This window comes from Pelodiscus sinensis, chromosome 25 (genome assembly GCF_049634645.1).
Source record: "Pelodiscus sinensis isolate JC-2024 chromosome 25, ASM4963464v1, whole genome shotgun sequence".
Classification (NCBI taxonomy): Eukaryota; Metazoa; Chordata; order Testudines; family Trionychidae; genus Pelodiscus; species Pelodiscus sinensis.
The window spans coordinates 23,162,516-23,177,334 of NC_134735.1; the positions used below are offsets into that span (position 1 = coordinate 23,162,516).

At 50.8% G+C, this 14,819-nt stretch overlaps 1 protein-coding gene across 3 annotated transcripts in view; it reads left to right on the forward strand.

Annotated features, from left to right (window-relative positions):
* The first annotated feature begins 11,948 nt into the window (after window positions 1–11,948).
* Window positions 11,949–14,819, forward strand: part of HNRNPR (heterogeneous nuclear ribonucleoprotein R) — a 31,515-nt gene continuing 28,644 nt past the window's right edge. The window contains exon 1 of one of the 3 annotated variants that reach the window (XM_075908825.1): window positions 11,949–12,099. In XM_075908825.1, coding sequence (XP_075764940.1) covers window positions 12,022–12,099 — 78 coding nt within the window. In that variant the 5' untranslated portion in view covers window positions 11,949–12,021. The remainder of the gene's footprint in view (window positions 12,100–14,819) is intronic. The other 2 variants (XM_075908824.1, XM_075908826.1) reach the window with 2 other exon arrangements.

Genomic DNA, 14,819 nt, shown 5'->3' on the forward strand with positions numbered 1-14,819 from the left:
GCAATGGTCTTTGATGGCATGTTGTGCTAAATTTCCCTTATTAAAAGTAATACTTTATTATCTTGTGGGGCAGTTGCAGGTGTTCAGGTCATATATAGGACAACCAGACATTCATTCTCTGGATTTTAACCCTTTTATGATTTTAAAGGAGGGCAGACTACAGCTGATAAGCTATATTCAGTTGTGCAGCCATTGTAATTTGGCCCTTGAGCTCCTGCTGGGAAGCAGGATTTGGGACTTGCTCTGCCCAGCTCTTGGAAGCAGTAACATGTCCTCCGGCCTGGTTCTTAAGTGTAGGGACAGCGAGAGGGCCCCATGGACTGCCATCATGGCCTCTATATATCCCATCGATAGGGTGACCATATGTTTTGAACCACAACTAGGGACATGTTAGCCATGCCCCCTGCCACAAGAAGTCCCACCCCTGGAGGTAGTAGTCCAGCTGGACCCATGACCAGAAATAAAGGGTGTTATGTGACCCCTCTATGAACTCCTCCTATCAGTAGGTATGGGTTTGGCCCCCACAGGCCCCCCCACATGCAACTGTCCTGCAATAGCATTAACCCATTTTGCATTGCAATGGTTGTGGGAAGTGTTGCCTCTTAAGACTTTCTCCCTGAGCAGAGTAAATTTTGTTTTGTGCAGCAGTATTGAGTTCATGTGCGTTTGTTTGGATGCATGCCACTGTGGCACCCAAGTTATTAAAAATACCTTAACTTCTCTGTTTTCCCTCCGCTGCCATATCTCCTCCCCTTGCCCCATCTGCTCCCTTGGTGCCTGCTAACCCTCACCCTCCTCTGCTGTCCTGGATCCTGGTCTTTGAGGACCTACCCACTTCCCCTGCACCAACCCTTCCACCTGTGTTAACTCTTCCTGTAGTCTCACTCTGATCATTTGTAGCTACCCCTCCCCATCCTGCCTCTCTTCTCTGGTACCAGTCCTCCCCTCCATGTCTGCCCTTCTGCTTCACCCCCACACTCCCCTGGCACCTGTACCTTCCCTTACCCCTGCACTTTCCTGGTGCCTCCCCCTTCCCTCATTGCCCTTGCCTTCTTTCTGCCTGGCTCCAGCTGGAGTCATGTGGCAGCCACACAAGGCCTGTCCTGGTGAGGCTGCCCCAGCTGAAACGCACCTTCTGTGGTTGCCACATGACTCCAGTTGGAAACAGGGCTGCCTGCCAGGACTGGGACTGTGGTATTAAAAATAGAATCATGGGTGGCCTCTGCTGCAGTCCTGGCACCAGAGGACAGCCTGGAGGAGGTGGTGCTGTGGGACCAGGACCCAGTGTGGCAGAGATGGTCCCACTGGGGGGGAGCAAAGGAGAGGGAAGGGCCACACCAGAAGCTGGCCCGGCTGCCCTACATGCCCTGCTGGCAGGGAGGAGGGTGCTGGGCTGTGCCGGTGTCTAGTAGTGAAATGCCCATTAGGGCTTTTCAGGACATTTCACTACTTGGAGTATTTAAATTTGGGACTGTCCTGGGAAAATTGGGATCTATGGACAGCATATCCATAGGTCATGGGAGCTGCAGGGGTGGCACCTGCATACAAAGCCTGGCCGCATTTCATGTAGGAGTTGGCTGGAAGGAAGACATGCTGTTTTAGGAGGTGTGTGTCACCTGGAGCCGTCCCTCCCCTTCCACAGCCCAACCCCAATTTCACAATCTCAGATCTCCATACAATTTCCATACTGTGATGTGGCCACCCTGTCTTATTCTCACAAATTACATTATTTAAATTGGTTTGGAAGCTAACTAAACCAGAAGAAACTCTTATGTAGGCTTTGATTTAAGATTATTTTAGTTTAAAATGAATCTAATTTAAACAAATGAGTGTCCATGTGGCCTTTTGTATCTGCGAAGCACAGAGAGCAATGTCCGAGAGGCGTGAAGAACTATCCCACCATCATCTCAGAGTATTTCCCCAAAAATCTTCACTTAAATTGCTAAAGCAAATAAAAAACTATTAAATATTAATTGTGCTTTGTTTTGGTAGTAGAATATATGGTATGTGGAAGCTGCCACCACTTCTCTCTCAGGCTGACCAGTAGAGTGTAAAAGGCCTGGGAGAAATGGAATGAAGGATGCAGGTATGCCCTTCAAGAAGCAGCCAATCTCTGAAAGCCCAGTGGGACATTTCAGCCAGCTAGTTTCACTCTTCTCAGACCAATAGGGTCCAGATCTCTGATGGATGTGGCTTAGGTAGCTTCATCCTTGAGCCAGATGATTGATGCTCCGCTCAGAGGGATCCATTCAGCATCCATCGTAATGTATTTTAAAATGGCTCAATTTATTATGGGTGGCATCTCAAGTGGGCAGAGCTTGGCTTCAGGGCAGAGTTCAGGTGAATACTGCACCTCCCTCCTCCCCCCCCATACCCCTGCAATAGCATGTTTCCAAGAAAATACGGAGGAGCTGAGGGAGCAGGAATGGGAAAAGCCTCACTCTCAATAGTAAGCAAAATATACAATCCTAAGAATGAGGCAACAATAATTCATCCTTGCATAGTGGGCTACTGATTTCAAGGCAGCTAAGGTACTTTGTGTGACGCTATACCAGGGATACTCAACATGTGACCCATGGATTGCATGCGGCCCATGGTCTGTTTGTTTGCAGCCCATGGTGTGGTTTCGGTTTATGCGGGGCTCAACACGTGACCCAGGGGTGGGATCCTTTGAACATGGCCTCCACTGAGAATATGTTCCACAATGGTGAATCAATATAATCATCTTCTGTTGATATGCATTTTAGTAGTTAAATTCCTGGACTGTCACTGCTAATTAAAAGTGCTGTCATATGGGTGGAAATTGGGTAAATATTGCATTTTATTAATATCAGCAGAACTGACTTAAATGGGGCCTGCGTGTTGCGTAGTCTTGCCTTAACTTTGTATTCATGCCTGTCAGTGCTAGAGAAGCCATTTGCATATATATCTGCATGTACATGTAACCGCACTTAAGTTGTGGCCCTCGGCATGTGCTGTGAGTATCATTGTGGCTCTTGGGGCTTCCAAAGTTGAGTAGCCCTGCACTATACCCCACATTATTTAGTTACGATTGTGACAATCATGTATTTTATGCAAGATAAGTCATGAGGTGTCAATGGAAGGGTTATGATTAATTATCCTATTTGTATGCATGTAACATTTTTTTATCTGAAGCTAGGAATATTGACTGTATCTGTATTTCATGTAGTTATTCCAGGATAATGCCACCTAGGCAAAAGGCTCTGGGTCAGAATGATTTAACTGAGAAGGTCCCACTTAAGTTGTATGGACCATCAGGAGAACACTTAGCTCACAGTAGACCATGGAAGACACCCATCTAAATCTAATGGGCTTTCCTGTGAATGCTCTCACTAAAGGAGTAAGGGCCTCTACTATGAGTAAGCAAAGCATGTGTGGGCACTCCCATCTTGGAATATCTCTTTTTTCCACTGAATGGCATGGGACCCAAGCTTTGGAACAAAGGATTCCTACCAATCCAAAAGCTATTTAAGGCTGGGGAGTGATACCATCATAGTTCTCAACTGAATTCCCACTCAGAGACTCTTGGAAACACCTGAGGAACAAAGACTGGTCTAATCTGGGGGAAGAGTTGGACCCCGGCTAACAGGATTTTTATCCTGTGAATGAAAGACCTGGGTATTTTAAGCTGGAAACTAGCACAGCTTGTGCCTTAAGAGTCTGTAGCCTGCTTGCATCATCATTTAAGATGAGAATTTGCTATTCCTATTCAATCTCTTTAGTATATTAAGCTTAATTTGTGTGTATCTTTGCTAGGTAATTTGAGCAATTTGCCCTGAGCAGACGCCGTCAGCGGTGCCCAGACCCAACCCGGTCTGTCTCAGTGGCGTAGTTGGCAGGATCCACAGAACTTGGTCAATAGAGCTTTGGATCAGGACTCCACACTGTCTAAATTTGATTTTTGGTTTTGAGAGTTTGGTTGGTTAAAGAGCAGCTGAAATGAATCAGCAAAAGCATAAGAGTTGGGACAAAGAGTCCCTGAAGGAGTTATGTTGAGAGAGAGGCACTGACTTTAGGAAAAGAGCTACTAAGCAGCAGCTGATATCTTTGCTAGTGCAGAACGACCAGCGGGCCAGAGCGACCCCCACCCGAGGCTACAGATGTGGTTGCAGAAGAAAGAAAGCAGCAGGCACTGAAGAAAGTTGAACTGGAACATGAGAAGGCCCTTGTCGACTTGTGTCGAGGGGAGATGGAGGCAATGGCCGAGATATGTGAAAAGGAGAGGGAGCCCCATGCACATCAAACAGAAGAACTGGCGGCCCAACTCCAAATAGGAGAGCAACAAAGAAGACCGCAACCTGAGAGCCCTTCCCCACTTGCCAACAAGATTTGGGAAAGGATCTGTCCTGTCTTCAACGATAATGATGATATTGAGGAGTTTTTAGCCACCTTCGAGCGCATTTGCAACATGAACCAGATCCCAGATGACCAGCGCATGCCTGTCCTGATGACCAGACTGACTGGCAAGGCCAGGGAGGTATTTAATGAACTGGGGGAGGAATTGAGGAGTTTTAAGATGTCTAACGAGTGTTCTTATGTGGAATGTGCCCATAAGCTGATGGGCTTTGTTAAAAGATGGGTGATGGGGGCAAAAGCAAATGGGAGTTATGAAAAACTGCTGGATTTGATCAGAGCAGATTCTGAATATTGTGCCTGACTAGGTCAGGGCAGCTGTGTGTGATTGGGAGCCTGAGTTGGTCCTACGGGCTGCAGAGATTGCAGACGCCCTACCCAAAACAGGGCACGGGACAGACACAGACCTTTTGGGAAGACTCAGCACCTTTCCCCACAGTTTAGACGGAGGGAGGGGTTTAGGAGCAGACCCAGCCCTGAATCCAACAAGGGGACTCAGAGAAGCCCGGAGAGCAAGGATGCCCTCCCCAAGGATAAGCAGGCCAAGCGCTATCACTGTGGCAGATCTGGCCATATAAGGCCTGACTGTACAGACCTAAAGAGCAGGCCAAGGCCAGCAGCTCCTGGCCGCTCCATAAGCACCAATTCAGTTACAGTGTGCATGCAAGCAGGGCTCACAGGCCCCAGTGAGGCCTCTGACTCCACCCCGAGTCCAGGTGTGAGCACTGTAGTGGCTAATGTTAACCATGTAATCTATGGTGGTGTGAAGGAAAGCAGTGAGCTCACCCAGTATGTTGGGACAGAGAATTGGAGCAGTCTGATGACCAAGGCACTGTGTGTGACCAGCTTGCTGGGAAGTCAGTTTGTATGGGACAGGATTATTCCCAGGTGAATGAGGAGAATGGAAAATATGTGTCTCAGATTCATGGGGGGAAAGACTGGGTAGCCAAGTATGCAGAGCGGAACAGCTGTGTGGTTACTCTCTCTAGGATGCAGGAGATGGCAGTTAAGCTCCCATCTCTGGACACTACGGACACTCGTAATTGATCAGGGAATTTGATATCTAGTTCCATGTGGAAACAGAGGATGGAGGTGGAAGGAGGAGAGACTTGTGAGTCTACAGCTTATTGTTGTTGCCCCTACTGAGTGGGGGGAAAGAGAGAATTCCATGGCCATTGTGGGCCAAGACGACTCACCCAGACAGCCCTTTATCTTTAGTGGTACCCAACGCGGTGCCCACAGGCACCATGGCGCCCGCTGGGCCATTTCTGGGCGCCCGCTGATTGATTGGGGCTGGCCCCGCCCCCGCTCCCAGGCACGTGGCACAGGGGCGGCGCTAGCCGCGGGCGCACATCACATGGGTGGCCCTGCCCCCGGACGCGCAGTGCATAGGCTGTGCTGGCTCCTGGGCACGCAGCACAGGAGCAGCGACGGCCCCGGGCACATGGCGCATGGGCAGCCCTACCCCGGACATGTGGCACAGGAGCGGCGCCAGCTCCGCGAGTGCGGCACATCGGTGGCGCCGGCACCGGGCACATGGCGTATGGGTGGCCCCACCCCCAGGCGCATGCGCGGCCCCACTCCCAGGAGTCCAGCGTGTGAATGGCCCCACCCCCTGGGTGCCCAGCAGCCCCAAAAGGTTGGGGACCACTGGGCTAGAGCCTTCAGGTTTTGAAGCCACCCATGGGGGAAGGGTAGAACTAGCTTTGGCAAAAAACACTTGCAGTTTAAACCTGAAGATCCAGAACTGCAATGGTGTGGAGCCAAAGATGTGGTGTAAAAGAATGAACTGTCACTACACACTGGATATGGATTTGTTCCTATTAATGTCAACTCTTGTAACCAATATACTATTGTTGCAGAGAATTTTAAAGATGTATGATGTGCATGATCGTATGAAAATACCTTGTAACTTATCAAGAAATGTCCCAGATGACAAAATGTATGTTAAAGGACCTTGGGATGTTACTATTTCATGGTTAATGCTTGTAACTAGTCTTGGAACTTCTTGCAGGACAAAGAAGGGTCCGGCTAGAAGGTGCAGTATGAAAAGGGAAACTGAGGCATACCACCATTTTGTTTCCGTGGCTAAATGCAAAGATACCTGCACTATGAGGGGTGAGAATACCTACATGAATACAACATTAATTGATGTTCAGAGAGTTGCCAGAGCTGGCCTGGATAAATTTATTATTTTCTTTAGCTCTAGGCAAGGTCACCTGACACCCTTGGGGATCATGCTGCAAAAGCAGATCCAACGGGATGTGGTTTTTACCAAGTTTTACCTTGGGATTATAAGACAGTGCAAGGACATGGTTGTCGCTATGACAGAACTTGCAATGATGAAGCCTATTTTAAGCAAATTTGGTTTTCATATACTTGTCCAGCTCTGTACTGTGGTTTCTAACATTGGATTAGAATGTGTAATGACACAGAGCCAAAATGTGGGGAGACCTGTGATGCCCTCAGTGATGTTACTAGCATCACTTCCTACATCAATTTTGCGTGGTGGGTGTCACGTTATGGGATTTTAAGGGGAGCTGCCAGATCATTGCTGCACCCATAGAGGGGGTGTTTGCCCCAAAAGTTGGTACAAAGGGGGTCATGCGAGTGTCAAATGAAAGCTTATCTTATAGTAATTCTATATATGCTATTCATGTAATCATATAATGTCTGTGTGAAGTTATAAGCATGTACTCTGTGTGGATATTGAAAGTTTCTCTGTATGTGGTTGAGCAATGGGCAAGGCAGCTCAACCTATGGACATGCGAATGAGCAAGGCTGTTTCAAACAATAGGTCTCTTAAGTACCAGAGACCTACCTGAGAGAGAACCTGGATGCCTGGCCTGTGACTCCCTCCAGCTTGGAAGAAGCCAGGGAGGCGTATAAATAGGCCATGTGGCTGACTCCATCTGGGTGCTCAGCTCAGCTCTTCATTCCAGAGGCAAGAGTGCAGGGATGGAGGAGCCGGAAAGAACTGTGGACCCATCCTGATGTAGGATGTACACCAAAGACTTTTAAGCTAGCAGTTATAACATCTCTGCTGCAAGCCTGCATCAAGAACTGGGAGATTCGACGCATGTAATGTATGATACGTTAACAACCTCACTCTCACGCTTTTCTTTCTAGTAGTAATAAACCTTTAGATGGTAGATTCTAAAGGATTGGCTCAGCGTGGTTTGTGGGTAAGAGCCAGAGGGTAAACCTGGGATCTGTGGCTCGTTTCTTGGAACCAGACAGAACTTGTTTGGGGTAGGTGAGATTGGGCTCTAAGACCCCTCACCTGGGGTCCAGGGCCATCTGGGGCACAGATATTGCTGAGGAGTCAGAGGGGTTTTGCTCGTGAGGCTTCTGGCTGGCCAGGCAGGCAGCTGAAGCGCTCCGTGGGACTGGTTTGTGGCCTATTTGGGAAGGTCTCCAGTCTGGGAGCTGTAAGGAGCCCCAAATTTGAGCAATTTGCTCTGAGCCTAGTCCGGTCTGTCACACTATCCCTACCTTGGAATGAGCTTTAGTTACAATATTTGGGCTGGTGAACCTTTACCAAAAGTAAGGTAAAGGTCCTTTCTGCTTTTAGAAAGGGTAGCTGGCAAAGTACACTGAGGCACATTATTTAGCTTAAAACTACGTTTTAACTACATGGCTACAATTTCCACTAGCATTCAGTATGTTAGGCATCCAGTCACCACCAACCTCCTTGGTGAAATTCAAAATAAAAGTCATTAAGCACCTCAGCCATTTCCATGTTTTCTATTACCTTCTGCATGTCTAGTCTTCACTATCTGACAAGAAACTGCAGAAGAGTGGGGCCCTGCAATGCCATTTTCTACATTTGGGTTCAGAGATTTGATAGGAAGGAGATAGGGATGTAGTAGTGTAGTCAATTAACCAATAAGAAACAGCTTATAGGTTAATGCCATGGACTACATGCATTTCCTTTCCCTCCTGCCTGTAAATTTTTTAGCAGGCTGATCTGCAGCCCTGCTCAGATCTGGCTCTCTCCAGGTCCAGGAGCTCAGCCCCACACTGGACAGAGGCTGCTGCCACCCCATGCTACTGCCTCTGTATCAGAAGCAGTTGCGTGGGGCAACAGGCACCTTGTCCATGAGAGGAGCTGGTTTTTAAACTGGCTCCCCTTGCGGACCAGCTCCCAACTGGCACCTTGCGCTGCTGCCTCTGATGGAAGGTGGAGAGGCAGGGGGCTCCTTGAGAGTGGGGCTGGAATGCATTGGCTGCCAGCCCCATCTCTGGGGACTATACAATAGTTGAGTAATTGATAAGAATTCATGAGGTTAATCGAATATTTGATTAGCCAATATTTAACATCCGTAGGAGGAGAGGATGGACATAGTGGGGCTTGAGACAGAAGATGTGGCGTATGAAAGAGGCCACAGGCTGGGGAGCTTGCTTCCCCAAGCAGCAGCTTCACTCACCATTCATGGTATTGCCACTTGTTTGTTTGCAGTCTGTTTTGCTCTGTTACTTAATTTTACTGTTCTATGGTGTGTGCAGTATCAGTCAGCTGAAGAGCTGACATCCCAGACATATTGTATAAGACTAAGTAAATGTTTTTTATGCTCCAGTACCAGAAAAATATTTATTAATATTTGAAACAAGAACATGACTATTTTAGCTGATTCACAGATTTGCTTGGCATCCTAAAGCTGTGAAGATAATATGTAAGCAAGAAGGGATTGTTTTGTGAACTTCAAAGACCATAGCATGCTAGCGTTTTGGCAGAAGTTTCATTTTTTAAAAACAATTTTCCCTGAAGATTGAGGTTACATCTCCAGTTGCCACAGCGGAGATCAATCTTCTGGTATTCCATTTAGCAGGTCTAATAAAACCCACTAAATCAAATGGTGAGGGTACCCCTGGCCAGCACGGGTACTCCTCTATTTGCAAGGAGCACGGGAAGTCAAGGAGAGCATTTGCTCCTATCAACTAACCACTGTGAAGATGTGGTAAAGCAGCAGCTGCTTTTGCGCAAAAAATTGCTGCCTATCTACACTGCGCAAATACACTGACGTTCTAATGTATGAAATCAGGGCTTCTTGTGCAAGAACTCTGATGCTCCCGCTTAGGAATAAGCCCTCTTGTGCAACTGTTCTTGCGCAAGAGGCCAGTGTAGACAGGCAACATGAATTTTTTGCACAAGAAAGCCCTATGGTTAAAATGGCCATCAGAGCCTTCTTGCACAAGAGAGTGTCTACACTGGCATGGATGCTCTTGCGCAAACGCATATGCCAGTGTAGACGCTCTCTTCTGCAAGAGTTTTTGCACAAGTATTCTTCCACAAAAGAGTTCTTGCGCAAGATCATGCCAGTGTAGACATAGCCTAAATGTCTAACAGCCTGATAACACTTAATAGATTTAAAAGGCAGAGCTGCAGCAAGGTTGCTGCAACTCTGCAGTTTCCCCCCTTTATCAACTAAACAACTTGTCAACTATCTGATTAGACACTTTTTAACATCCCTACTCCCTGCCCAGATTGCATATCAATTAGCAGACCACTGTTTAAAGCAGCTGCAACTGCTCTGTAGTAAGGGTGCTGGCAAGGTGGCCACTGGATCCCGCTGGCTAGCTGCCTCTTGCTCATCCCTGCCTTAATGTGTATAAGTAGTGTAACGTTGTTGCAAAAAAGAAAAAAAAAGGCAAACATGATTCTGGGATGCATTAACAAGAGTGTTGCAAACAAGATACTAGAAGTGAAAGTAAGGTGGTGTGCAGTAGGAGAGTGGCTAGCTGGGGGCAGGACTCTAGCTGCTGCCGGACACTGTAAGATTCTTATGTTGGGTGCTCATCCCACCCCTTCTGCCTCACAGGAGCCCAATCCTGTCCCCACTACCAGAGAACTGGGGGGAGGGGCACAAGGTTCCAGGCCTTCTGGGCTGGAATCAGTACTCACGATAATAAACCCACAGCTCAGGTGGCCAGCCAGCTCGGCCAGCTGAGGGGATCTGACAGGTGGGCTACAGTGGCTGCACTCTCAGCTCCTAGCTCCCACCTGCCCTGAGCCCCTCCATACCCCCACACCTTGCCCTGCCCCCACCCAGAACCCCTCCATGCCCCCCACACCTTGCCCTGCCCCCTACCCTGAGCTCCTCCATGCCCCCCACCCCTTGCCCTGCCCCCCACCCCGAACCCCTCCATGCCCCCACACCTTGCCCTGCCCCCACTCCAAACCCCCCACACCTTGCCCTGCCCCCACTCCAAACCCCTCTATGCTCCCCACACCTTGCCCTGCCCCCTACCCTGAACCCCTCCATGCCCCCCACACCTTGCCCTGCCCCCTACCCTGAACCCCTCCATGCATTCCACACCTTGCCCTGCCCCCACCCCTCCATGCCCCCCACAACTTGCCCTGCCCCCCACCCCTCCATGCCCCCCACACCGTGCCCTGCCCCCACCCCAAACCCCCCCGCACCTTGCCCTGCCCCCCACCCCAAACCCCTCCATGCCCCCCACACCTTGCCCTGCCCCCACCCCTCCATGCCCCCCCCACCGTGCCCTGCCCCCACCCCGAACCCCCCCGCACCTTGCCCTGCCCCCACCCCAAACCTCTCCATGCTCCCCGCACCTTGCCCTGCCCCCACCCCTCCATGCCCCCCACACCGTGCCCTGCCCCCACCCCGAACCCCCCCGCACCTTGCCCTGCCCCCCACCCCAAACCTCTCCATGCTCCCCGCACCTTGCCCTGCCCCCACCCCTCCATGCCCCCCACACCGTGCCCTGCCCCCACCCCGAACCCCCCGCACCTTGCCCTGCCCCCCACCCCGAACCCCTCCATGCCCCCCACACCTTGCCCTGCCCCCACCCCTCCATGCCCCCCACACCGTGCCCTGCCCCCACCCCGAACCCCCCGCACCTTGCCCTGTCCCCCACCCCAAACCCCTCCATGCCCCCCACACCGTGCCCTGCCCCCACCCCTCCATGCCCCCCACACCGTGCCCTGCCCCCACCCCGAACCCCCCCGCACCTTGCCCTGCCCCCCACCCCAAACCCCTCCATACCCCCCACACCTTGCCCTGCCCCCTACCCTGAACCCCTCCATGCCTCCCACCCCTTGCCCTGCCCCCCACCCCTCTATGCCCCCCACCCCTTGCCCTGCCCCCACCCCTCCATGCCCCCCACACCTTGCCCTGCCCCCACCCCAAACCCCCCCGCACCTTGCCCTGCCCCCCACCCCAAACCCCTCCATGCTCCCCGCACCTTGCCCTGCCCCCACCCCGAACCCCCCCGCACCTTGCCCCGCCCCCACCCCTCTCCTCCATGCTCCCCGCACCTTGCCCTGCCCTCCAGCCCGGGGCGGTGCCCTGGCTCAGTACCTGTGAGAACCGTAGGGCGCGGGCGCGAGCGCGAGCGGCTCTTCACAGCCCTGGCCCCGCCCAGCGGTGGAGGCGGCCCCTCCCTTTGTTCAGCGAGGCGCAGCTGCCTCTTTAAATTTCCGATCTCGGGCCCTAGCTCTGCGGGCGCGTCGGCCTCTGTCTTCTCTAATTGGTCCCCTAGAATAATCGTGTCTCGCCTCCGATCGCTAATAGGTTCCGCCTTGCTGCTCGTCTGGCTCCCAATACGCTGATTGGCTAATGCAGGGAGCCCTGGAAGCAGTTCTGGGAAACCCCGCGTTTTGCCGGGGTCGCGCCGCCGTCCATGAGGCGAAAGGAGGCGCGCGCGCGCCATTTGCAGTCGCTGCTTAGGCCCCAGCCGCGCCGCGTAGGCCGCGCTCCGGTGAGTGCCGCGGGGCCGCCGCCGGGGGGTGGGGGGCTGGCCGAGAGCTGGCCCGCCGCGGGTGCGTAGCCAGCCCCGCTCGGCCGAGGCGGGGCGCTGGGCCCTGGCGGCCGGGACTAGGCCGCGCTCCGGAGGCGCCGCGGGGCCTGGTTTGGGCTGGGGATGGCGCTCGGGGTTGGGCGGCAGCGCGTGGGCCGCCTCGTAGAGCGCCAGCCGGGCCCGAGGCCACGGGGCGCCGCTTGGGGCCGTGCGCTGCCCGCGGCCCGCTCCGCTCCGCACGTGGGCCGGCTCCTGCATGTGGCTGGCGCCCGCCTGGCATTGTGTCTGCCGCGCGTCCAGCGCAGCCCCCCCCCCCCGCCCTTCCTCGCGCGGGCCGCGCGTGGCCGCTCAAAGCTGCCTGGAGGCACAGCCCGTGGCCGCTGGGCACAACACCGCGTGCGCGGCTGGGCTGGGAGTACCGAGGCTCCAGCCTTCGTGCTGACCCGCCTGCATTGCTGTAAGCAGGCGACCCCCGTGCTGTAAAGCCGCCCAGGATGTGCTTCGCTAGCTTCGGCTTTAGGAAGCTAAAACTTACACTGCCCGAGTTTAATAGCGGTTAGGTCGCGTTTTGTGTTTGGTTCTAGGTGGTACGCCTTGCTTTGGGCTAGAAAGATGAAAGAATCTCGCTAATATGAAATTGCATTTTCTGTGCTGAACTTTAGCAAACTTCTATCCACTAACGTTTTTATTAGACATACAGGATCTAAATTGGATTTAATTTTTTATTAAATACTTATACACATTTCTAAAGTGGATTTAATTACTGTGTTTTAGTGGCCATGTTATGCATTACCCTGTGAATGTAGCCTTACTTGACCTATGGTTCAGCATAGGCTTATTTAGAGGAAGTTGTTTAGACTTTTCTTTGTATCTTCTTTTTGTCTTTTCTCCCATTACTGGGCAAAAACATTTTTAACAGCTTTGATACTTTTGTGCTGTGGGTATCATTGATGGCCACACATTTTTCTGTTTGACATACTGCAGAACAATTATTAGTGTCATACATGGTGTATTCTGTAGGAGTAAGAAAGTGTCAGTAATTAGTGGGTTTTTTAAACCTTTCTGTGAATTGACTTGATTTCTGTGTAAATTTATAAGGTTTGCTGACTAGCAAAATTCTACTTAATAGCATTCTTTATTCTAAAAGTGGCTGTTCTTTTTGGGTATTTTATATCCCTACTCAATCGTCTGTCTGCTGTTAATTATTTAGGGATGTAAAATCCCATTTGGTTAAATGGTTAAACATCCTACTAACACAATATTTAATCCATTAAAGAGAAGGTAGGCAGGGGGGCTGACCCAGTGGGGAACTCCACAGGAGTTGAGCAGCCCTCTGATAGAGGCTAAGCTGCTCCTGGTTGGTACCTGTTGACTGTTACCGGGTAAGCATTACTGGTTAAGGGTGATGCTTACTGGGTAACCATTTAACCCTTTAGCTATTCACATCCCTAGTTATGATGTGAATCTCAGTAATATTTGGGTACACCAGACATGTTAATGGATTTATTCTGTCATTAATACTGAGTGGTAGATAAATTACTATTACAGATAGAGAACTGAAGTGACCTTCTGGAAGGTAAAATTCATACATGTTAGCACATGTCTTCACGGCAGAGTTCATGAGTGGTAACTCAAGTATTGTCACTAACTTGAATTTCCTCCACATCCAACCCCCTAATTTGAGTGTCACCCTATTTGTAACTTGAGCTGGCTGACCCATTTGGAGGTGGAGTGAGAGGCTAGTAAAATGAAGTTCAGAGTAGGGATGTTAAATATTGGTTAATTGAATAGTTGAATAACCTTGTGAATTTTCATAAGTTACTCAACTATTCTGTAGTCCCTAGGGCTGGCAGCCCTGTAGTCACCGGGGCTGGGGCCCACTGCCAGTATGCTCTGGCCCCACTTGGGAGGAGCTGCTTGCCAGTCCATACCACTGCCTCTGATTCAGCTCTCCTTGTGGACTGGCTACCTGTTGCTCTGCGTTGCTGTCTCTGATACAGTGGGGACTGAGCTGGACCTGGTGTGAGCAGGAACTGGTCTGGGCTGTGTGGGGTGGGTGGGTGTGTGTGTGAGAGAGAGAAATGTATATAGTCTATAGCATTGACCTATAAGCTTTTGCTAGTTGATTGACTACACCAGGGTCAGCAACCCTTCTGAAGTGGTGGGCCAAAATTTAACTCTCCTGACCTGGGCTGTGCTCCTCTCTCTGGGGGAAGGGGCTTTCCACTTGGCTCCCCGTGGACCACCTGAGTCAATGCAAATCTTTCCCTGGAGTACCAGTTGCTAATGGAAATTCACTGTTAATTACATAATTGTACCCAAGCCATTTTGCTAGTGCTGCAGCTGGGGAGAATGGTTTCATTTAAATTATTAAACAGATTAAGCTTTTTAACTTGCTTGTGTTAGTTTATCAATGTTTTACTTTATTTAAAATGAAGTTTATGTCCAACACACAGGTTTCAGTGTTTTCTTTCTTTATAGCAGGGGTGAGGAACCTTTTGGGTTGGAAGTCACTGACCCACAGAAAAATCAGTTGGGGATCACACAAGTGAGAAGCAAAAAAAAACTCCTCCCAAACCCCCCAACCTTCACTGATGTTGACCCCAACTGAGACACCTCACCTGGCACACCAGCCTCCTGAGGGGAAGGGTCAGGTACTGAGGTTCAGGGCTTCCCATAGG